The sequence below is a fragment of the Antechinus flavipes genome, chromosome 5 (genome assembly GCF_016432865.1).
Source record: "Antechinus flavipes isolate AdamAnt ecotype Samford, QLD, Australia chromosome 5, AdamAnt_v2, whole genome shotgun sequence".
In the NCBI taxonomy this organism is placed as follows: Eukaryota; Metazoa; Chordata; class Mammalia; order Dasyuromorphia; family Dasyuridae; genus Antechinus; species Antechinus flavipes.
Window position 1 is genome coordinate 177,337,608 of NC_067402.1, and position 21,376 is coordinate 177,358,983.

At 34.3% G+C, this 21,376-nt stretch overlaps 1 protein-coding gene across 1 annotated transcript in view; it reads right to left on the reverse strand.

The window, feature by feature from the left end:
• Window positions 1–15,319, reverse strand: part of ETNK1 (ethanolamine kinase 1) — a 56,859-nt gene extending 41,540 nt beyond the window's left edge. Inside the window, exon 1 of the mRNA XM_051963418.1 lies at window positions 14,827–15,319. Within this exon, the coding sequence (XP_051819378.1) occupies window positions 14,827–14,982 (156 nt within the window). The 5' untranslated portion in view covers window positions 14,983–15,319. The remainder of the gene's footprint in view (window positions 1–14,826) is intronic.
• Between the last annotated feature and the right edge of the window lie 6,057 nt (window positions 15,320–21,376).

Sequence of the window (21,376 nt, forward strand, 5' to 3'; positions counted from 1 at the left end):
CTAAAATAGAAAATTGACTAAAAATTTATAATTCAAGCCATTCTTCCATTAATAAATGTTTAAAGGATATGAATAGACAATTTTTAGATGAAGAAACAAACGATTTCTAGTCATATGAAAAGATGTTTTAAATCACTATTGATCAGAGAAATGCAAAGTAAGACAACTTAGAGGTACCATTACACACCTCTCATACTGGCTAAAATGACAGGAAAAGATGAGGAATGTTGGAGGGGATGTGGGGAAAACTGGGACACTAATCCATTTGTGAAATGATCCAGTCATTCTGGAGAGCAATATGGAATTATGCCTAAAGGGCTATCAAACTGTGCATACCCTTTGAACCAGCAGTGTTTCTACTGGGCTTATATCCCAAAAAGATCAAAAAGCAGGGAAAGGGATCCACATGTACAAAAATGTTCGTGGCAGCCCTTTTAGTAGTGGCAAGAAACTGAAGAGTGGATGTCCATGAGTTGGCGAATGGTTAAGTAAATTATGGTATATGAATGTTATGGAATATTATTCTATAAGAAATAATCAGCAGGATGATTTCATAGAGGCCTGGAGAGATTTACATGAACTGATGTTCAGTGAAGTAAACAGAACCAGGATCTCATTATACACATCAACAGCAGAATTGTACGATGATCAATTCTGATGGATGTGGCTCTCTTCAACAATGAGATGATTGAGGCCAGTTCCAATGATCTTGTAATGAAGACACCTATACCCAGAGAGTGGACTGCGGGAACTAAGTGCGATTCATAACATAGCATTTTCATTCTTTCTGTTGTTGGGGTTGCTTGAGTTTTGTTTCTCTTTTTTTTCCCTGTTTGATCTGATTTTTCTTGTGCAGCAAGATAATTGTATAAATATGTATGCATATATAGTGGATTAACAAATTTTATATTGGAATACTTGCCATCTAGGGAAGGTAGTGGGAGAAAGGGAGGAAAAGCTACAACACAAAGTTTTGCAAAGGTCAATGTTGAAAAATCTGTGCATATGTTGTGAAAATAAAAGGCTTTAATAATAATAATTTTTTAAAAGTCCCCACTCTAGAATAATGGAATACTACAAGAAGCTCATTGCTAAGATTCCCCCTATAATAAGGATAAAACCATCTAATTACCCATAAACTCTGCATTTTCCCATGGGTTATAATGCATACTTTAAAAAAAAAAAAAAAAAAGACTGCTACTTTAGTGAAAATTCCCACTATAGTGACAGAAGACAACTCTGGCAGAAGTTTCTAAGAATTTACAGACTTTTGGCACAAGAATAACACACTGAACTAAAATATTTCAGTTCATGAAACTGTGGTGTAATTCAGCTTTCTGTTATTTTTTTTAAAAAAATGTTACATAAGAGTGCATTCTTAAAATTATATTTTTAAGACTCCATTATTTAATTATTTATTTTCCAAAGTTATTTGCAACTTAGTTGTAACAATCTAAAACATTCCTGATAGTGTCTAATTCCTGGACGTAGGAATCTATAAACTTGCACATAACCATTTACTGAGTATCCCAGACAAAACAACAAAAGTACTCAAAGTCCCCACTCTAAGTCTAGGTGGCACAGTAGAAATAGCTTTCCAAAAGTACAGATAGTAAGACAAGGCTGTGAATGGATTTGAGATCCCCTAATTTCCAATGCAGTACTCTACTATATCTCTTTCGACTCCCCTAAATGTGTGTTAAGTGACAATAAAATTTACATATGAAGTTAGAGAAGTTTTCAATATGGGTCAAAATAATTCAGGAACTTCATATAGAGGCTGAAGACTTCAAATGGGCTTTCAAATATGAAAATTTGAATAGTTTGAGATAAAGGAAAAGACAATTCCCAACAAGAAAGTTAAAAAGCATATGAACTTGAGGAAACAATAAGCATGTTCCAGATAGAGCAAGGAAGTGGTCTTGAAAAAAGCAAAGGTCCACAATGAGAACAATGGAAGATAAAAATTTGAGAGAAATTTAATTCTAAGATAAGAGTCTGAACAGAAATCATTCAATCAACAAATGAAATTCTATCACATGTACAATACACCTAGCCTTTTAAATAAGTCAGGTAGATGATACAAATGTCAGTATCCTTACAGAATATAGATAGATATAATAAGGGAAGAGGATCAGATACACAAGTAATTATAAGACAAGATAGTATACAAAATGGAGCTTAGTGTCATGAAAAATGATAAAAATTAAGATATTTGTCTGGCTAGATCAGAGGATAATCAAGATTCAAGATGATTATCAAAACTGGTTCTTGAATAACTGAGTAGTAGTAAAAAAAAAAAAAATACAGTAGAAAGAAGGTAGGGGAAAGCATACACAAAGGAAAAAAAGGCAATAAAGAGCACATAGAATTATTTGAGAGGGCCAACAAGTAATAATTCAATTTGGCCAAAACAGAATGCACAAAAAGGAATAGGAAGAGAGAAAGCTGGAAAATCTAAGGCCAAATTTTGAACAGCCTCTGAGACCAAGCATTAAGTGAAATAAGACACAATTCACTTAATACTGGGATATAGATAGATCTATCTGTATGTAGATAAATATATGTATGTGTGTACACAGATATAGAAAAGAATGAAATAGTGGGAGATAATTCTTTTGGATATAATTTTGGTAGGGCTAGTAAGGTGAGTTAGGGCAAGTATGAGACTGGTATCAAGGAAACCAATTAAAAAGCATTTGTAATAAATCTAAAAACACCCAAACTTAAGGAAGAGCAAATGAAGGGGGAAAAAGATTTAAGACATACTGCAGAAATTAAAAGATAGGACTTAGGAAAGGTATTAGGAGCTGAGAAACAAGATGATGACAAAGTTTCAAGCATGACTAGAATGGGAATTAGAACAAGGATGCCATCAATAGATACATAAAAATAGGAAATAATATTATATTTGAGAAAGAGAAATCGACTTTGAGACATTTGTAATATTCCAAAAAGACCACTAAAAGTGGAAAACATTTGGAATAAAATTGCAAATAAAAAAGCACAGGAGGGGAGTAAAGCTTAGAGAGGAAAATCTAGAAGTCAATCTTTTATAACTTGCCTCAATAACTAGTCTTCCCTTGACAATCACAGGGCTCAAGGGCCAGGAAAAACCTGTAAATAAGTTTAGGCATTTCCCCAAATCTTTATTTTAATAATTCTGAAATTTAACACATGAAAAAAATAAACTGCATCTCAGTTTCTACATGAGAACTTAGTATCTCTTAAACTATAGACAATCTTTACAGCAATTGATTCAAAGAAATTCTTCTAAAAAAAGCATAAGATACATAGATCACTGCCAGAAAAAACCACTTGACAATCGGGATAAGAAAAACAAAGAGTTCCTAAAGAGAGTGAGTAGTTTATAGTTCTTTAATGCACATTATTTATGACAATTTTTTTTGTTTTCTTTACATTATATATATTGTCTATGATTTTCCATAGAATAGTGTAAATCTCCAAAAATTGCCATGTGATTGATGGTCAAACCACAAATGGCCAAAAGGAATGTGAAATCCATACATTCTGAAAGGTAAAAATGATGAGGGTTTTGAAAAGCTAATGTAGACCCAAATATGACACACAAATCAGTGAGAAGAATGATCCAAATGTTTGCTCATTTTTTCTTCATATATAGCTTTTGTGGGAGAACGAATTATAAAAGTGATTTGATTCTGGAATTATAATTATAGAAATTAATTAGGGTAATGAAATTTGCAGCCTTATTAGAAATTGCTGAAGAAAAAGGACAAGAAATCAAAGTTCAAATAGACAGCCCCAAGAAAAAGACAGACGAGGGCAAAAGGGGAGATTCAGTGCTTGAAAAATTATTTCTATCTCAGGAAGACAAGAATTGGAATTCTTAGGGGGCAAGTGGCATCAGGAGAAGTGTGAGTGAAAGTATGGATAGGGAGATTTTGAGACAAATAGGGGGAGAAAAATGGTAATTGGATAAATAAAGGGATCAGTGGTAGACTGCATACTCATGAAAGTAGTAGGGCAGTGTGCTGACACCTGCTGGGAGTGAGGCTTAATAAAATAGGGAAACCTGGCAAACTCTACAAGGCAATAGTGAAATTATCCAGGGGAAGGAAAGGAGAGAGGGAGAAGGAGGGGAAAGAAAGAAAAGGAAGGGGAAGGGAAGGTTAGAATGGCTACCTAGGAAGTTTGATTATATGAGGAATAGAGAAGAGAGAGACCAAATAATTATATGTATCTTAAGTCAGAGAATGAGAGTCTAGAGTAGAAAGAGGATAATGAAGTAGAGAAATCCTTTAGAGAAAGGGGGCACCAAAAAAGGGGAAATTTAAAAAACTAATAGGATTAGTAGAAGGGGAAAAAAGGAAAACAGTAATCTACTTTTTTGAGAAGAAAACATGGTGGAATAGTGAGAATAATTATAATAACCAGATAAAAAGAGGAGAGAAAAGGGAACTAACTAATGAGCAAAACAGCAAAGTGAAAGGAGAAATAAGAGCAGGGAATTAGAAGTGGGAGGAAGAGAGAGCCAGTGGAAACAGAACCATCTAAAAAAAATAATAATAATAAGGTAAAATAACTGATGGAACATAGTATTTGGCAGAAGGGGAAAAAAATCTAAGAAAAAAAAAATCAAGACAAAAAGAAAAACAAATCTCCAAAAATTTTAAATGTAAAATGATTAAATAATCCAAGTAAAAAAGATAGATTTGCCTGCAAGAAACACATTTTTAAAAATACATTAAAAATGAATACAAAAAAGAATTGCATTTATTATATTACAAGACAAAGCAAAAACGAATATTCAAAAATAAAAAGAAAAATTATATAATGCTGGCTGAAACAAACAATAGATCACAAATATTAGTAGTAAAATCTCTATGCTCCAAATGCCTTAGTATCCACATTTATAAAGGTATCATTTAACTGAGCTACAAAACAGACAAGTAACAGAATACTGAGACATTCAATTACTTAATTAAAATAATTGTCTTTAACAGAATAAGTCTTACCAGAAAAATAAAACAAAAGGGAAACTCCAGAACTGAACAAATATCTGAAGAAACTACAGTAAAATCTTATGTTGTCTTCTAAATGGGACAGAAAAAAAAAGTTTCTCAGCTGTACATGAAACTTTTTATAAAAATTGCCCATATAATTAGGGCAAAGATATTTCAAAAAAATGTAAAAAGGCAAATAGTTATCTTTATAGACTATATAATACAACTGAAGTCATTGGTTTTGAGGGACTACAAAGACAAAAACCAAATGGAGAATTAACTGTGAAGCTTTAGAATTAAAGTCAAAGAATTATGGAAACACTTAATGGTTAAGTAAAAGAAAATTATGATCAAACAACATATCAAAATTTCAGGGATGTAACTAAAGAGTCCTCGAAGAAACAAACATATCTTTATACATATTAACAAAATTGAAAAAGGGAAGATTAATGAAATGAATAAGCATTTTTAAAAATTGGAAAGCCAACACATTTTTAAAAGCATTCAAGAAGACATATTAAAAATTAAAGAGGAGAAATACACTGGAAAACAAACATAAACCATATAAGTTCATTCTTTGAAAAACCATTACAATTGATAAAGCCTTATTATAGCTAAATATGATTAAAAAGAAAATGACAAGTCAAAATAACTAAAGAAGTTGATATCATAGGAAAACCAGAATAAAAGAAATTAAGCAGAACATATTCTACTGGGAAAACCAAAGAAATAAGATACAATACAAAATCTTCAAAACTATCAAAGACCAGAAAAAGATCTTAAATAATCGAGTTTCAGAAAAGAAAATAGATCTAATAGTAACTACCAAAATAAAGTGCTGATGGTGCTGATGAATTCATACGAGAATTCTATCAAACCTTTTAAAAATCTAGAACCCATTCTCAAAGAAATTAACAACAAAATCCTTTTATGGAACCAATACAGTCCCAATACCTTAACAGGAAAAGATAAAACAGAAAAGACCAAGTCAACATGTTAGTCAATACCGTTAATGAACAATCATTCAAAAATTTTAAACAAAATCCTATCAAACATTACAATTTATCCAAGAAATTATGACAAAGTTGGATTTATGCCATGGAAGCAAAGATGGTTCAACATTAGGAAAAGTATCATCTTATATTACAAACCAAAAACATCAATAGATGTTCAAAAAAAGTTACAAAAACTGATTATTCTAGAGAGCAATTTGGAACTATGGCCAAATGGCGACCAAACTCTGCATACTCTTTGATTCAGCAATACCATATACTAGAAATGTAACCCAAAAAGATCAGTCATAAAAATGGGGGAAAGACCTTACATGTGCAAAAATATTTATAGCAGCTCTTTTTGAGGTGGCAAAAAATTGGAAATTGAGGGGATGCCCATCAATTAGGGAATGGCTAAACATGATGAATATAATGGAATAACTATTGTGCAGAACTATTCTTTGCAAGTGTTTGGAAAAATAAAATATTAAAAAATTAAAAATTAAAAAACACTATTGTGCAATAATGAGCAGGAAAATTTCAGAAAAACCTGGAAAAACTTAGAAGCAGAATCAAGAGAACATTGTACACTTTCATAGTAACATTGTGTGATTATCAATTAGGAATGAGACTCCTGACAGAAAACAATTTCTACATACAGAAAAAAGAGGCAATAGCCTTTGAATGCAGATGTATACTATTTTCACTTTATTTTTTTGTGGTTGAAAAAACATACGTTGAATAGATTATAAAAGAGATTCCCTCTTCAGATCCTTTCCAACTCTTGAGATACTAATTTTTGGTAAGGGTATAGTTAGCATTATCAAGATAGACATTTCTTCATCTTTGTTTCTTCTAGTAACAGAAAATAATGGGTTTCATTCTCACTGATGATTCTCAACACAAAAAATGATATTAAAAAAATAAGTGATTTGCATAAGGTTGAACAGATTCAGCAAAAGTGAAATAAGAGACTGAGTTCAAAATCGTAAAGTGAAAATGACAGTAGCAACTAAGTGACTAAGCAAATGGAGGACTAAAGATGAGTAAATATGATGCTTAAGGAATTAAGTATATGATGATATCTGCTTTAGGAAAATTAATCAGCAGTAGTTGTCAAAAAAATAAGATTCAAGTATTACAAAAACTCAGGATAAAATTTTTGTGACTTGTAACATGCAATGGCAATAGAAACAAAAAGGGAGCTTTATCTTCAAGACACTTTGAATCAATGGAATCTAATGATCAATTAAGTAAAAAGGTAATCCAATAAAAGTTGGTTTCATTAAACTTTCTATCTGAAAACAAAGGAGGAAAATCTAAGTGAATAAAAATAATGCTTGTTGTCCAGACTTTTTTGTTGTTTAGTTATTTCAGTCATGTCCAACTCTTTGTGACCCCATTTTCTCAGTAAAGAAACTGGAGTGTTTTGCCATTTTCTTCTCCAGCTTATTTTACAGATGAGGAAGCTGAAGCAAACATGGCTGAATGAACTTCCTGGACAGACAACAAAATGAACCCAGAATTGAATAAAGAAAGACAACAAGCTTCGACTGCTTTTGGGAAATTGGGCAACACTTCCAATGAATACAAGTTTTCCCCTTGAAACCAACACCTATCGTTTTAATTTCAAAGTTGTTCCAAAGATGCCATTTGCTTGCAATATATTGAATGCCATAATAAGTTTTTGGTTGAAAGTGACCCAAAGGACAATGGAGAATTGTATACAGACAAAAGACAAACAGACTATAAGTATTAACAATGAAAAACTTTGGGGAGAAGCATCAAGGATATAATAAAAGAAATATGTGACCAGAAAGACACATATATTAATCATAGTTAGTATAATGGACCATCTGATAAATACAGTATATTCTTCTCTGGTATTTTCACTGTGTGAAGAGAGCTCAAGACATGACCCTTCTATGTTGAATGGATGCCCTGTGGAGAATTTTATGTGAGGACACTGACAAGATAAACTAGGTAGATAGTTTACACAATGGATAGAACACCTGGCCTAGAGCATGATCTAAATTCAAATTCAATCTGACATATTTCTTAAGCTGTATGACCCGAGGTAAGTCATTTATTTAACACTGTCTGTTTTGAGTTTCCTCATTTATAAAATGACCAGGAGAAGGAAATAGCAAACCACCCACTATCTTTGTTAGGAATACCTCAAATGGGGTCATGAAGGACTGGACATGACTGAAAATGACTAAAGGGATAATGAAACAATGAAAATTTCTGGAGTTCTATGGTACAAACTCTCAGAAGTACCAACATGAGATCATGGATACTTTAATGCATTTTTTTTTCTTTTAAAGGAAGGGTAATCTACTAGTAATTTAAATAGACTTATTAAAATGTTTTGTACTTCTAAGATTGTGATAACACCACTTGGGAAGTTCAGTTTCAAGTAAAATTTTAATTCAAGGTATTTCTTTTACTAAGTTTCAATCATATTTTTTGTTTTGCTATTAAACATTTGATTATGAGTCTTTGAATTATCAAATGTTACTATCCCTTCCAATCTACAAAAACAAAATATTGTTTATTACACTATAATGGCATAAGATATGGGTCATGTGAGAAAATAATGAAGAATTACTGATTTTTTTTAAAAAATTGAACTTCTTGATCATTTTATTGGCCAGTTTTAAACCTAGAAGTTTTAACAGGTTTTACAGATGAGTAAAGACGTCAGAGAATTTGACTTAAAAGTCACATAGCTAGTTAGTAGCTGAAGTAGGCCAAAACCTGAGCCTACTCTTACTGAAAAGAAAAGCTCTTTCCACCACATAACACTTCCTTATTCATTAAAACATCTATCATTTTTAAAGCTTTCACTATGGTTTACAAAAATTAGTGGCTCATACTGGCATTTCAGTTTAACAATTCTCTACAAGTAGTATCTCCATAGTTGTCAATTCAGTAACATCATAAGAAATAAAACCAATAATAAAAGACTTCAGACTTCTTATACTCTGTTGCCATCAAATGACTATAAGCCCTTCTTTCTCCAATGGTATTAAATTTCTTGAGGTGACTTTCTCCAATAGTTAACTGAGATAATCTTTGCTTAGTAATTAATTTATCCATCAATAAAAACCACAAAGACCCAGGATTTCGATTTCATCTTTACAAATCTCACAAATATGTTTCCTTCACTCCTGACACTGACTCCACTCTATTTCAGGTCCTTATCAAACTTGGATTACTATAATAGCCTGCTGGTGAGACTGTCTGCTTCAAGTATATCTACACTCCAAGTAGCCTCCACTCTGTCACTAAAGTGATTTTCCTAAAGTACAGTTAGTCTGACCATGTAATATTTACTCAAAAAGGTCCAAGGGCCTATTGTACTTAAAATATAAAATATTCTGTTTGGCATTATAAAGTCCTTTAACACCTAATCCTACTCTTTGACTCATTTTATACTACCCTCTCCCATATTCACTTTTTGATATAGGGATAAAATGACCTTCCGATTATTCTACAAACAAAATGATCCCTCCTCTCTCAGCATTTTCTCAGTCTATCCCTTATTCTGCAGAATGCTCTTTCTCCTCCATTCTGTCTACTGATTTCCCTGGCTTCCTCTAAGTCCCAAAATAAATCACATCCTTTACTGGAAGCCTTCTCCAACCTCTCTAAATTCTAGTATCTTCCTTCTGTTAATTGTTAATTATTTCCATAGTTTGTGTTATATATGTTCCTTTGTATGTGATCTTTCCCAACTTGATTATTAACTCCTTAAGGGCAGAAACTCTTTTGCCTCTTTTTAGATCCCCAGTGCTTAGCATAAATGTTTTATTGCCTCATATAAATATAACTTCTACACTTTAAATACCATTTTATCATTTATCTTTTAAATAAGTCAAATTAAATTGCACTTTAAAATTCACAAAGTTCTTGACTAACAACTCTTCAAGAGAGGTAGAAGAAGTATCTGTGTCTATATATAGAAACATTATACACACACACACACATATCCATTTTACAAAATAAATTTAAAAAATATTAAGCTACAAAGGCACAAAGTTTTTAAATGTCTGAGCCAAAAATTTAAACTAGGTACATACAGAGCTCTTTCTACTGTATCACACTGCCCTCTCCTTTTAAAAAAAGGAAAAAAAAATCTAAGTACAATATGATACTAATAAACTAGGAGTGTATGACCAAGAGATATTGTTTCTCTATTTTGTTATAATAAAGTGAATTAATTATATCAGAAGATACGCAACTAGGTTTTTAAAAAATTTCTTGAACTATTACTGTATTGAGAAAAATATAGATTCAAAAATGGCTACAAAAGATTTGAGATTAAACGGTCTAATCTGGACATCTTTTTAAAAAATATTCATCCATTTCATTTAAATTGGTTTTAGTGGCAAATAACTGGGCAGAATTAGTAACTTGCTTATTATTAATAACTTCCTTATTATTAATTTTTTACATTTTGATACTTATCTGCTTTTTATTTTTTAAAATCAACTTTACTGCTAATGGTTTATTGTTTTAAAAAACTAGTATTTTTGCTTCTATTATTCCTTAATTTTTCAAAATTTCTATTTTAGCTTTTAATTGGAAAAATTATTTTTGGTGTTTTCTAAATTCACTGATATGTTTACTTAGATTTTATCTCACCTAACGATTTGGAAACAGTCTTAGGAAAAAGAGGGTGTGAGGGGAGGGAGGAACAGTAAACTTAATTCCATAGAAACAATGTTCATGCTCACCCAAATAGGTAACATTATACCACCAAGGAGACATTAACCAAGTTGGTAAAATGGAGTCTTCAGGTCAGGAATACCCACCATAAACTCAAGTCCCACAGCTGACACATACCAGTAGCAATATTATTACTGACAAGTCATTTCTCATTACCCCAGGCAACCAAGACTACAAATTACAGAGGCATTAAAAGCAACAAAGATCAAGGGCAAAAAAAGGCAGAATGATAGCCAAATGATTCTACTAAACTTAGATATGACCAATTTTCACCTTGGAAGATATGCTAAAAGCCAATAATGGTGTTATTTTTTGTCATAAGGTTAAAATAAATAGGATAAAATGACAGTAATCAGGGAAATATAGCACTTATTTTCTCATTCAGTTCAATAGTATCCAACTCTTCATGACCTCATTTCGGGTTCTCTTGGCAAAGTGGAGGGGTTTGCATTTCCTTCTCCATCCTATTTTAAAGATGAAGAACTGAGAAAAAGACTTGAATGAGTATCCACATTTGAACTCAGGGAGAGGAGTCTTCCTAACTGGAGGCCCACCACTAACTGTACCACCTACCACCTAGCTGTCCTCGACAATACTCATACTATTTTGAAAAATGATTATATTCCCAAGCATTCCATGTGTTTCTCTATAAATCTAATGTGGTTCCAAAACAATAACCTATGAAAAATAAATTGATTTTGTGATGATAAACATATTTCTAGTAAATTTATCATGTCTTGGCATTATTTTTTTATATAAGCAAAAGGCCAAATATTCATGTTAAAAAGTGCATTTGCTGGTATCCACTGCTATTAGTCTTTAAAGACTTATACCCTAATATTTATAGTAGCAAACTTACACTCTCCTGAGATCTTGTACAATAAGGAATTGATGAAAGGCCAGCAACAGTATCCCCATATGACATACAGAGAAACTCTAGGACTGGGGGGGGGGGGGGGGGGGGGGGGGGGAAGAAGGGGGGGGAATATTCAAAATCATAATCTACACGTTGACTGCTGGGTAAAAAAAAAAAAAAAAAAATTTGTGTTCTATATAAGAATTCTGTACAAATAACCTGTAATTATAGGAAAGAGAAATTACAGGAATATTAACTAATAAAAATTTTATTTACATTTATTCATTCAGAAACCAGAGGTTACCAAAAAATAACAGGAATAAAAAGATTAAAACAATTGCTGGGATTTTAGAATTTCAATATATTTACTTTTGCTTTGGTATATACCTGGTTCTTCTAAAATGTGCCATCATATGGCATGTTGTTTGTGTTTGACGTATTTTTTAAAATTACATGAAATTAAAATTAATTGTTTTGAGAATTTTCTGATTCCCAGTGAGATCACTAAAGAAACTCTAGAGTACTGCAAAAGGAGAGAAGGGAATAAGTAAGCACTTATTTAAGCCCTACCACAATACCAGGCACTGTGCTAAGATCTGATTAGAAGAAAATCAAAGTGGTTAAGACCAGATCTGCAGAAACATGATAAATTACTGATAGCTATAATCATTGACAAAAAAGTCAAACAGATTTTGCTTGATCAGAGGAAGCTTAAGAATATTTCCAACTTAGGTAAAAATCCTTATAATAAAAAAGATAGCAAAAATTTGCCTTCATTTCCAACACGATTTCTGAACTTTGACGGTTTTATATTGGTTATATAGTCAATAAATTCCTATCTGCATTAGGTACTGTTGAATATACCTTTACATACTTTCCTGCTAGAAAATAAACTCTTTGAAAACCAGAGTATTAATTTATTTTATCTTCCCCAGTATCTAAAATAGGGAGACACATACATTGTTATAGTTCATACTTCTTTTTCAAAGACAGCCAATACAACATTACAGGAGAATGTCTCAATTTGCATAAGAATTGTATTTAAGTGAACATGAGGGGCAGAACAAGGTCAGCTTCCCTCTCTCTTTCAAAATTATCTTCCAGATACTTCTTACCAAAGTACGGGACAAAAGTGAAAACCACCAATGGCCTAGGATGAAGTGATTATGTCTGACCAAGCTCTGCTTCAATTGAATGGAACAAATTGTTCTTATCTGTCCATTCTATCCAGAAAGTCTTCAGATGCTTGTTGTAAACATTCTCCTAACTCACCAATGAGGTCATTGGGGCCTGTAATTTACTCTAAAACAGGTTCAGCCTATTACACATACTAAAACTACAGGAGGCTACCAGATGAACATCAAAGGTAATAAGTAATCCTGAAAAGGACTTCACAAGTCCCCACATCAGATGCTAATCCTTCCTGAACATCTCATAAAAAGACTGGAAAGGTGAAATGTCTTAGTATGAAGAACTGCATCACTATTTTCAAGTGTAGCACTTAAGAGGCTTTCATACATTAAGAGAAATCAATTTAGATTTACATACGGATTTCTATAAATTTAAACTTACTGGGGGAAAAAAAAAAACTTTTAGAATAGTAGTGATGTTCCAAAGTGGAACAGGGAAGGTTAAGGAAGTCACCACAACCCCTCCAGAGATTTTCAAAAAGGTCAGGTAACCTACTAAGGATATTGTATTAGGGATTTTTTGGTTAGAAGTAGCTGGAAATGGATGGTTCCTCTTTTTAACTCCAAGATTCTCCAATTCTACCAAAGTACCAAGAAATTCATTTTTTTTAAATCTCAAAAAATTCTGGATGCTGTTAATCTTATTTTTATATTCTGATATAAAGCCCTTCTATGACATGTTTTATGATCCTCAGATATTAAAGCAAATCCTAATTCAGTTTTCAATCCCTGAAGACACAGTCCCTATCTATTAAGGTGCTTTCCCATATTACCACTACCCAAAGTTTACTGGGTAGGCTAATGGTAATATACTGAAATGACAAAATTTCAATTATCTTTTCCATGTGATGAAAAAATCACATTAAGGTAAACTACTCCATCCCAATCCCATGAATTGCTTAGCTACAATTCTGAAAGCAATTTCCTTAACTAGAAGGAAATGTGTTTATTTAATAGATTAATTAATTTAACATTAATAATTACTTTGGTATTTATACAATAAACAACACCGATTTAGATTTAAATTTTTTTTGTCTGGTACTTTGTGACAAGACATGGATGGGTTCAAATATCTACTAGGCTTTGAGCTCTCTTCAAAATAGCTGCTTATTAATTCTTGTATTTGTTGGATTTCGTAATACAAAATACGAAACGTTCTCAGAACTTAAAAAATAACATTTTAACATTTATTTTTGTTTACCATGAAACATTCTTGTAAACCTAAAACGAATCGTGAATTAAAGAAAATCCCAAATTTAATGCTTCCACATAAAAAATAAGACGAATTACTCCTCCTCCCCCCCCCCAAAAAAAGACTGGCATTTATGTAGTCTCAACGTTTACAAAATGAAGTTTTTGTTTTTTTAAAGGAGTCGAGTTATGATATCAACGTACTATTCAGTCGTTCTAATCAAACTACCATTCACAGTACCAACATAACAAATTTTGGAAACACATCTAACTAAAATTAAATCCTGAGGAGTTCTGCATATGGAACTAACTAAACTAGGCAGGGCCATAAAGTGAGGTACACACCCCCTTTCCAACGGGACACGGATCACCACACTGGGCGAGGAAAAGAATGGGATGCAGCATTACCGTCACGGGGAGAAAAGTACAGATAAGATTAAATACTGTAACATTTTTTGTCAGGAAAGAAAAGGTGTCGCCTTAGGGAGTGGGGGTGTTAGGGTTCCAAACCTAAAGGATAGAAAATGGACTGATAGAACGACATATATACAACTCCTAGGCGGCTGGGAGAGGGTAAAAGATGGCATTTTTTATCCTACCACCTCTTCAGCAAGTGTTAAGTTTGTGTTTCTCAAAAAACCATGGGGGGAGGGGAGCTTCGGCGAAGCCACTTCCCAGATGTTAATTTAAGGGGGGAGGGGGAGAATTTCAATTCGGGTCGGAAAATTTCTCGAGGGACAGGAGAGCAGGGAGATTGGTAATCAGGCCCAGGGACACAGGCAAAGACGATTCGGTCACCTCCGGGCCGAAAGGGGGCGAGGAGGATAAGTGAGAGTGGGCCGAAGAGAGTCCCCGCCGACCGGGGGGATGGGCGTTACCTGCAGGGTCACCTCCTGTGGGTCCCAGTGCGGTCGCAGGTGTCGGAGGAGATTCAGGGCCCCCTCCCGACAGCGCTGCTCCTCCTGCTCTTGTACGGTGACATTCAGCTTCGGGACCTCCGGGGACCCGGGAGGAACGTGAATGTAGTTGGCCATGGCCCAGGCGGCAGCAGAGACGACCACGACGGCTATGGCAACCGCGACGAGGGCAGCGGGGGCCGACAGGCTGAAGCCGGGCGGCGCTCCGGGCTGAGGAAGGAGGCAGGCGGAGGGCGCGAGGGGTAGCGGGTGAGCGGTCGTAGGGCAGCGGTTGGAGCCTGGTTCGCGGCCGCTGAGGACGGGGGGAGGGAGGGCGGGCAATAATGGGAAGGAGAGAGGGAGGGTCTCGCCTACAGCTGGAACGAGCAGGGGCGGGTAGCTGGCAGGGAAAATTCCACTTCGCTGCGCTCTACTGCCGGTGGCTCCGGTGCATGCCGGGACTGGCCTGACTCTAGCGTCATGGGAGGGGGTGGGGCTAGCCGCCTGACGTCACAAACAGGCCGCACTCGGGCTCCTGGCAGAGGCTGAGGCTGCCCCGAGCCAGGTGAGCATAGCGGTCGGGCGGGGTTCGTTTAAGTGTGCCTACGTTACCGTTAACCCCTACTTTGGCTGAACTTCCGCCTCGGGCAGGCTGCCCAGATGGGCGGAGCTGCCAAATCTCCTCAACATTAGAGGCCTTAGTAGCAAGAGGGTTTGTAAACACTACTGGGGGCTAAGAAACTGTGAATATTCCCCTAGAGGGATCCCAAAATGTCCGAGCTCTCCGCCGGGAATGTACTAGAGAATGGTTAACCATCTGGTCTCTGAAAAAGAAATGTACGTGTCACACACTTTTAAGTTTAAAAGGCACTAATTGACATTATCTTCATCATTTTCTTAGTCTTTAGTCAGCAAAACAATAAACCAAGCGTATGTATAGGTCTTCCCGTTTTTCTGCAGTGCTCCTATTGAAAATTTTTAACAACTGGCTCTCGGGACGTTGGCTCGAGCCCAGCTCCAGCATCCCTATTAAAAGGAACCCAAGCCTCCTAATTTTACAGGTGAGGAAAGAAATCCAGGGAAGTGAAATAATTTGCACAAGGTCACTCTTGTTAAGTAACATTTGCCTATAAAATACGGTGCTGAATTTATAGATCAAAAGTCCCTTCCAGTTCTCACATTGTGTGATTCTGCGTACAAGAGACTGCTGACTCCAGATCTAGTGATCTCACCTTTGCACCACATTCTCTTCCGTGACTCATTTTATTTGCCTTCTCTTCAAAATTCTGCCAAGGAATGCTAAAGTGATAACATTTTTATCTGTGTTCCAAGAATAGTGCAGCTAGTGTACATTTAAGGTATATGTAATTGGAGGGAGGGAAAGTACTGGACCCGGAGGCTTTATTGTGAGTCTAGCTGTTTTCTTGAGCAATCAATAAGCATTCATAAATAAGTGCCTGCTCTGAACCAAGCCACTACACTAAGATCCGGGAATACAAAGAGGAAAATGAAGTAGTCCCTGCCCTGGTAGAGATTCCTTTCTAACGAGAAGGAAGACTGAAGGGATTTACTTTATCTAAGTGATATGCAAATAAAGAGATTCCTTTCTAACGAGAAGGAAGACTGAAGGGATTTACTTTAAATGATATGCACATAATAAAACAAAGAACAGATAGTTTGGGGTTGGGGGAATAAGCCATGGAGAGGATAAACCCAGGATGCCTCTTGTAGGATCTGGATTTTGAAGGAAACCAAAGGTGAGAAAGAACATTTTAAGCATAAGGGACAGCCAGTACAAAGGTACTAATCATATGTGAAAGATGGAGTCACATGTGAAAAGCGGCAAGTAGAACAGTGTGGTTAGACTGTGAAGTGTGTGGAAGGGATCAATGCATAAGAAGACTGGAAAAATTGGAAAGGGCTAGGTTGTAAAGAATCTTTAAATGCCTGAGTTTATATTTGATCCTAGAGTTAATAGGAAGCCACCAAAGTTTATTTCAAGTCAATTTGAAAAACATTTATTAAATATCTACTATATGCCAGGCACTGTGCTAAACACTAGGAGTACAAAGAAAGGTAAAATTCAGCCCCAAATAAATAAACAAATAAAAATTTGTTTTTATGTCCAAAAGCAAAAGCCAAATAAACCCCCCCCCAAAAAAAAAAAAAAAAAAAAAGGAGTTCAGTCAAATGGAGAAGACGGCATGCAAAAACAAAAGCAACATACAAGATAAATTGGAAATCATCTCAAAGGGAAGACAGTAAGAAAGAGGTTTGGGAAAAATGCATCTTGCATTAGCTGAAACATGAAAGAAAATAGAAAGAGATAAGGAGAGAGAGAACTCCAAGCATTGGGGCAGCAGTGATAATGGAATTTCTTATGAGAGAAGTATCAAGGATGCCAGTGTCATTAGATCACAATAAAAAGAATGTAACAATAAGGTATAAGAAGATGGCAAAGGGAGAAAGGAATTGGGAAAATAGGTCTAAGTTATGAAGGATTTTATGCTTTAGAAAAAAATCACTTTGGCATAGACAAGAACCAATAAGGAACTAAATTAACTAAGGCCTTTACATTATAAGTGAAGATATATTTGTAATAGATTGTAGATGTAGAAAAAAGACAACCTGTTTGATATATGGAATGAGAGAACAAGGAGCAGCTAGGTAGCACAGTAGCAAAAGAACCTGGCCTGAAGTCAAGAAATCTGCCCTCAGATTATGTGACCTTGGGTAAGTCACTTAACCCTATTTGATTCAGTTTCTTAATCTGCAAAATGATCTGGAAAGAGAAATTGCAAATCACTAGTAAAGTATCTTTACTAATAAAATCCTGAATGGGGTCACAGAGTGTTGGAAACAACTGAAAAATGAAATTACAAGGGCAAGACACTGAGCATGAGCTATTATCAGCAAAATCATGTTTGGGGCAAACAAGGTTATTTTTCATTAGCATCATAGAAATCTAAGTTTGTCCTATTAACAATTTTGGCAATATAATTCCAGAGTCAGATTGTAATAGACTATATTTCTCATCAATCTCATCAATCAGTGTAGGGCAAACAAAGGGAGAGAACAGGGTAAAGTGAAAAAAAAAGTGAGTCTTTCAAAGGAGCTTAGGTTGGTAAATAGATTGTAATAACTGGTCATTGTGTAAGATTTTATTGACAGGTATGGCAAGCACAGGAAGGTCAGCTCTGACGTCAGTATTATGTTACTGAATTCTATCAGGTTTCTTGGTAGTGTTGTTTCAGAGTTAGGTTCACTATAGCAATTGTTTCCACAAGCTACCTGGGCTTAGAGGGATAGAGAGGGACTGAAGAAGCTAAGCATTCAAGCATTTGTTCTTTCATCATTTTTATGAAGAAATGTAGCATTAATTACTAAACAAATAGCCCTCAAATTAACTAAATGGCATTAATTAATTAAATTAATCAATTCTGAATGTCTAAAACCCTCAAACAAAAATTTTAGAAAGGATCTTGTCTTAGAATCCACCTTTATAAGGTACAAAATAAATAACTACCAGAGGTAATGTTAAGCTTCCTCAATAAAAAGAGAAAATCAGCAAGTTTTTATCAGCTACCTTTGTGTATCAGTCACTAAACTAGACAATGGTGATATAGGCACAAAAAGAAAACATTCCTTGCCTTCTGGGAACTTACATTCTTCTGAGAGAGAGAATGTGAATAATAACTGTAGTATCCCCTCCAGGAGCTACCTTCTTAATTCTGTAATTACTGATTTGCAGATTGGGTCCCCCAGTGGGATGATTACTTTTGTAGTAATCAAGAATTACTCTGTGGGTCTTTGTTCCTAAAATTATACAGAACACATATATAACTTAGTTTTCTTCGCAGCCATTAGTTAAATTAGCTAAAAGAAAAGTCACTAAGATGACATAGTAAAATCAGTAGTTATAAAACATTCCGCTCTTAATCCTAGCACATAAATTAGCTTCCATAAATACAATATCTGTGGGAAAATTGAAAACAAACTTAAAATACACTGGCATAAAAATACATTTATACACACAAATACACATGTGTAGGCATATGTATACAAATGTATATACCTACCCATATATACACATAGTACATGTGGTCAAGGTCATGCCACCAATATTACAGGGAATAAATATCATTTGTTTTTTTGTGATACTCTCATTCTCTGCCTAGGTTCAGCTTCTTTACTGGACAGGCTGCTCTACTAAGGTCTTGGTTTTTGCATCCTGAGGATTGAAAGATCACAGATAAAATTTTTTTTTAATTCTAAATATTTTATTTTTCCCAGTTCCATGTAAAGCAATTTTTTTACATTTGTTTTTAAAATTTTGAATTCCAGATTCTTTTCTTTCCTCCCTCTCCATCCTTCCCCCTTGAGAAGACACATGTGAAGTTATATAAAACGTTTTCATAAAAGTCATGTTACAAAAGAAAACAGATTTCTCCCTCCCCCCCAAAAAAAAAACAAACTCAAGAAAAATAATTTTTTTAAACAGTATGTTTCAATTTGTATTCAGACATAACCAGTTCTTTCTCTGATCATGGATTTTTCATCATAGTAGTCTCGGATCATTGAATTGCTGAGAATAGCAGCCATTAACAGGTGATCATCCCAAAACATTGCTATTATTTTATACTCAGTACATTTCACTTTGCAAGAGTTCATGGAGAACTTTCTAGGTTTTTTTCTGAGAGCATCCTGCTTTTTTTTTAATAGAACAATATAGCAGTTTATTCAGCTGTTTCCCAATTGATGATCATCTCAATTTCCAATTTTTTGCCCTGAGAAAAGAGTTGTTAAGAAAATTTTTGTACATATAGGCCCTTCTCCTTTTTTTAAAAAAAGTCTCTGGAGATTCATGCCTAGAAGTTGTGTTGTTAGGTTAAGGGATATGCACGATTTTATAGCCCTTTGGGCATCATCTCTTTTGATCATTTGTCAGTTGGGATATGGCTCTTATTTTTTATAATTTGACTCAATTCTCTATCCATTTGATAAAAGAGGCCTTCATTAGAGAAACATGTTTCACAATTCTTTTTACAATTCCTATTGCTAATTATATTCCCTATTTTCACCCTGTCCCTTCTCAAAAATATTTTGCTTCTAAGCACTCCCCTCCCCCAATATATCCTCTCTTCAATAACCTGTATTTTATCCCCTTCCCCTCCTACTTTCTTACAGGGTAAGATCACTCTATTGAGTGAGTATTTATTTTCTTTGAGCCAGTTCCAATGAGTTTAGTTCATTCACTCTCCCTCACCTTTTCTTATTCCCTTCCATTGCAAGTTTTCTCTTTCCTCTTTTGTGGCAGAGAATTTATGCCATTCTACCTCTCTCACCCCGTAATTTTATATTTTTAGATGTTATCCTTTCAACTCATACCTGTGCCCTCTAACTATCTATACTCTTTTCAACTGTCCTAATAATGAATAAATTCTTATAAAGTTACAGTATCACCTTCCATAGAAGAATGTAAACAGATTAATATATATATATATATATTTTTTTTGCTTACTTGATTACCCTCTTTTCCTGAGTTCTATATTTGAAAGTCAGACTTTCTATTTAGCTCTGGTCTTTTTATCACAAATGCATGAATTTCCTCTAGTTCATTGAATATCCACCTTTTCCCAAGATTATACTCACTTTTGCCACACAGGTGATTCTTGGTTATAATCCTAATTCCATTGCTTTCTAAAACATCATATTCTAATACCTCCAATCCTTTGGTGTCATCTTGATTGTGGCTCCAGGATAATTGAATTGTTTTCTTTCTCGATACTCAATACAATATTTTCTCCTTGACCTAGGAGTTTCAGAATTTGGCTATGATATTCTTGGGAGTTTCCATTTTGGGATTGCTTTCAGGAAGTAATAGATGGATTCTTTCAATTTTTACTTTAGAAAGGACATTTTTCCTTAAAAATTCCTTTAAAAAAAAGATGATGTCTAAGCTCTTTTTTTGATTATAGCTTTCAGGTAGCCTGAATAATTATTTTTTTAAAAAAATTATAGCTTTTTAATTTTCAAAATATATCCAAAGATAAGTTTTCAACATTCACCCTTGAAAAATCTTGTGTTCCAAATTTTTTCTCCTTCCCTTTCCCTCACCCCCTCCCCTAAACAACAAGTAATCTAATATATGTTCAACATGTATAATTCTATATCTCCACAGTTATCATGCTATATAAGAAAAATCAGATCAAAAAGGAAAAATATGAGAAAGAAAACAAAAAGCAAGCAAACAGCAAAAAAGGTGAAAATGCTATATTATGATCCATATTCAGACTGAAAAAAATTTTAAATTATCTCTCCTGGATCTATTTTCCAGGTCAATTGTTTTTCTAAGGAGATAGTTCACATTGTTTCCTATTTTTTCATTCTTTTGGTTTTGTTTTATTGTTTCTTGATTTCTCATAAAGTCATTAGCTCCCTTTGCTTAATTCTGATTTTTAAGGAATTGTTTTCCTCAGTTAGCTTTTGCACCTCCTTTCCCATTTGGCCAATTTTGTTTTTAAGGCATTCT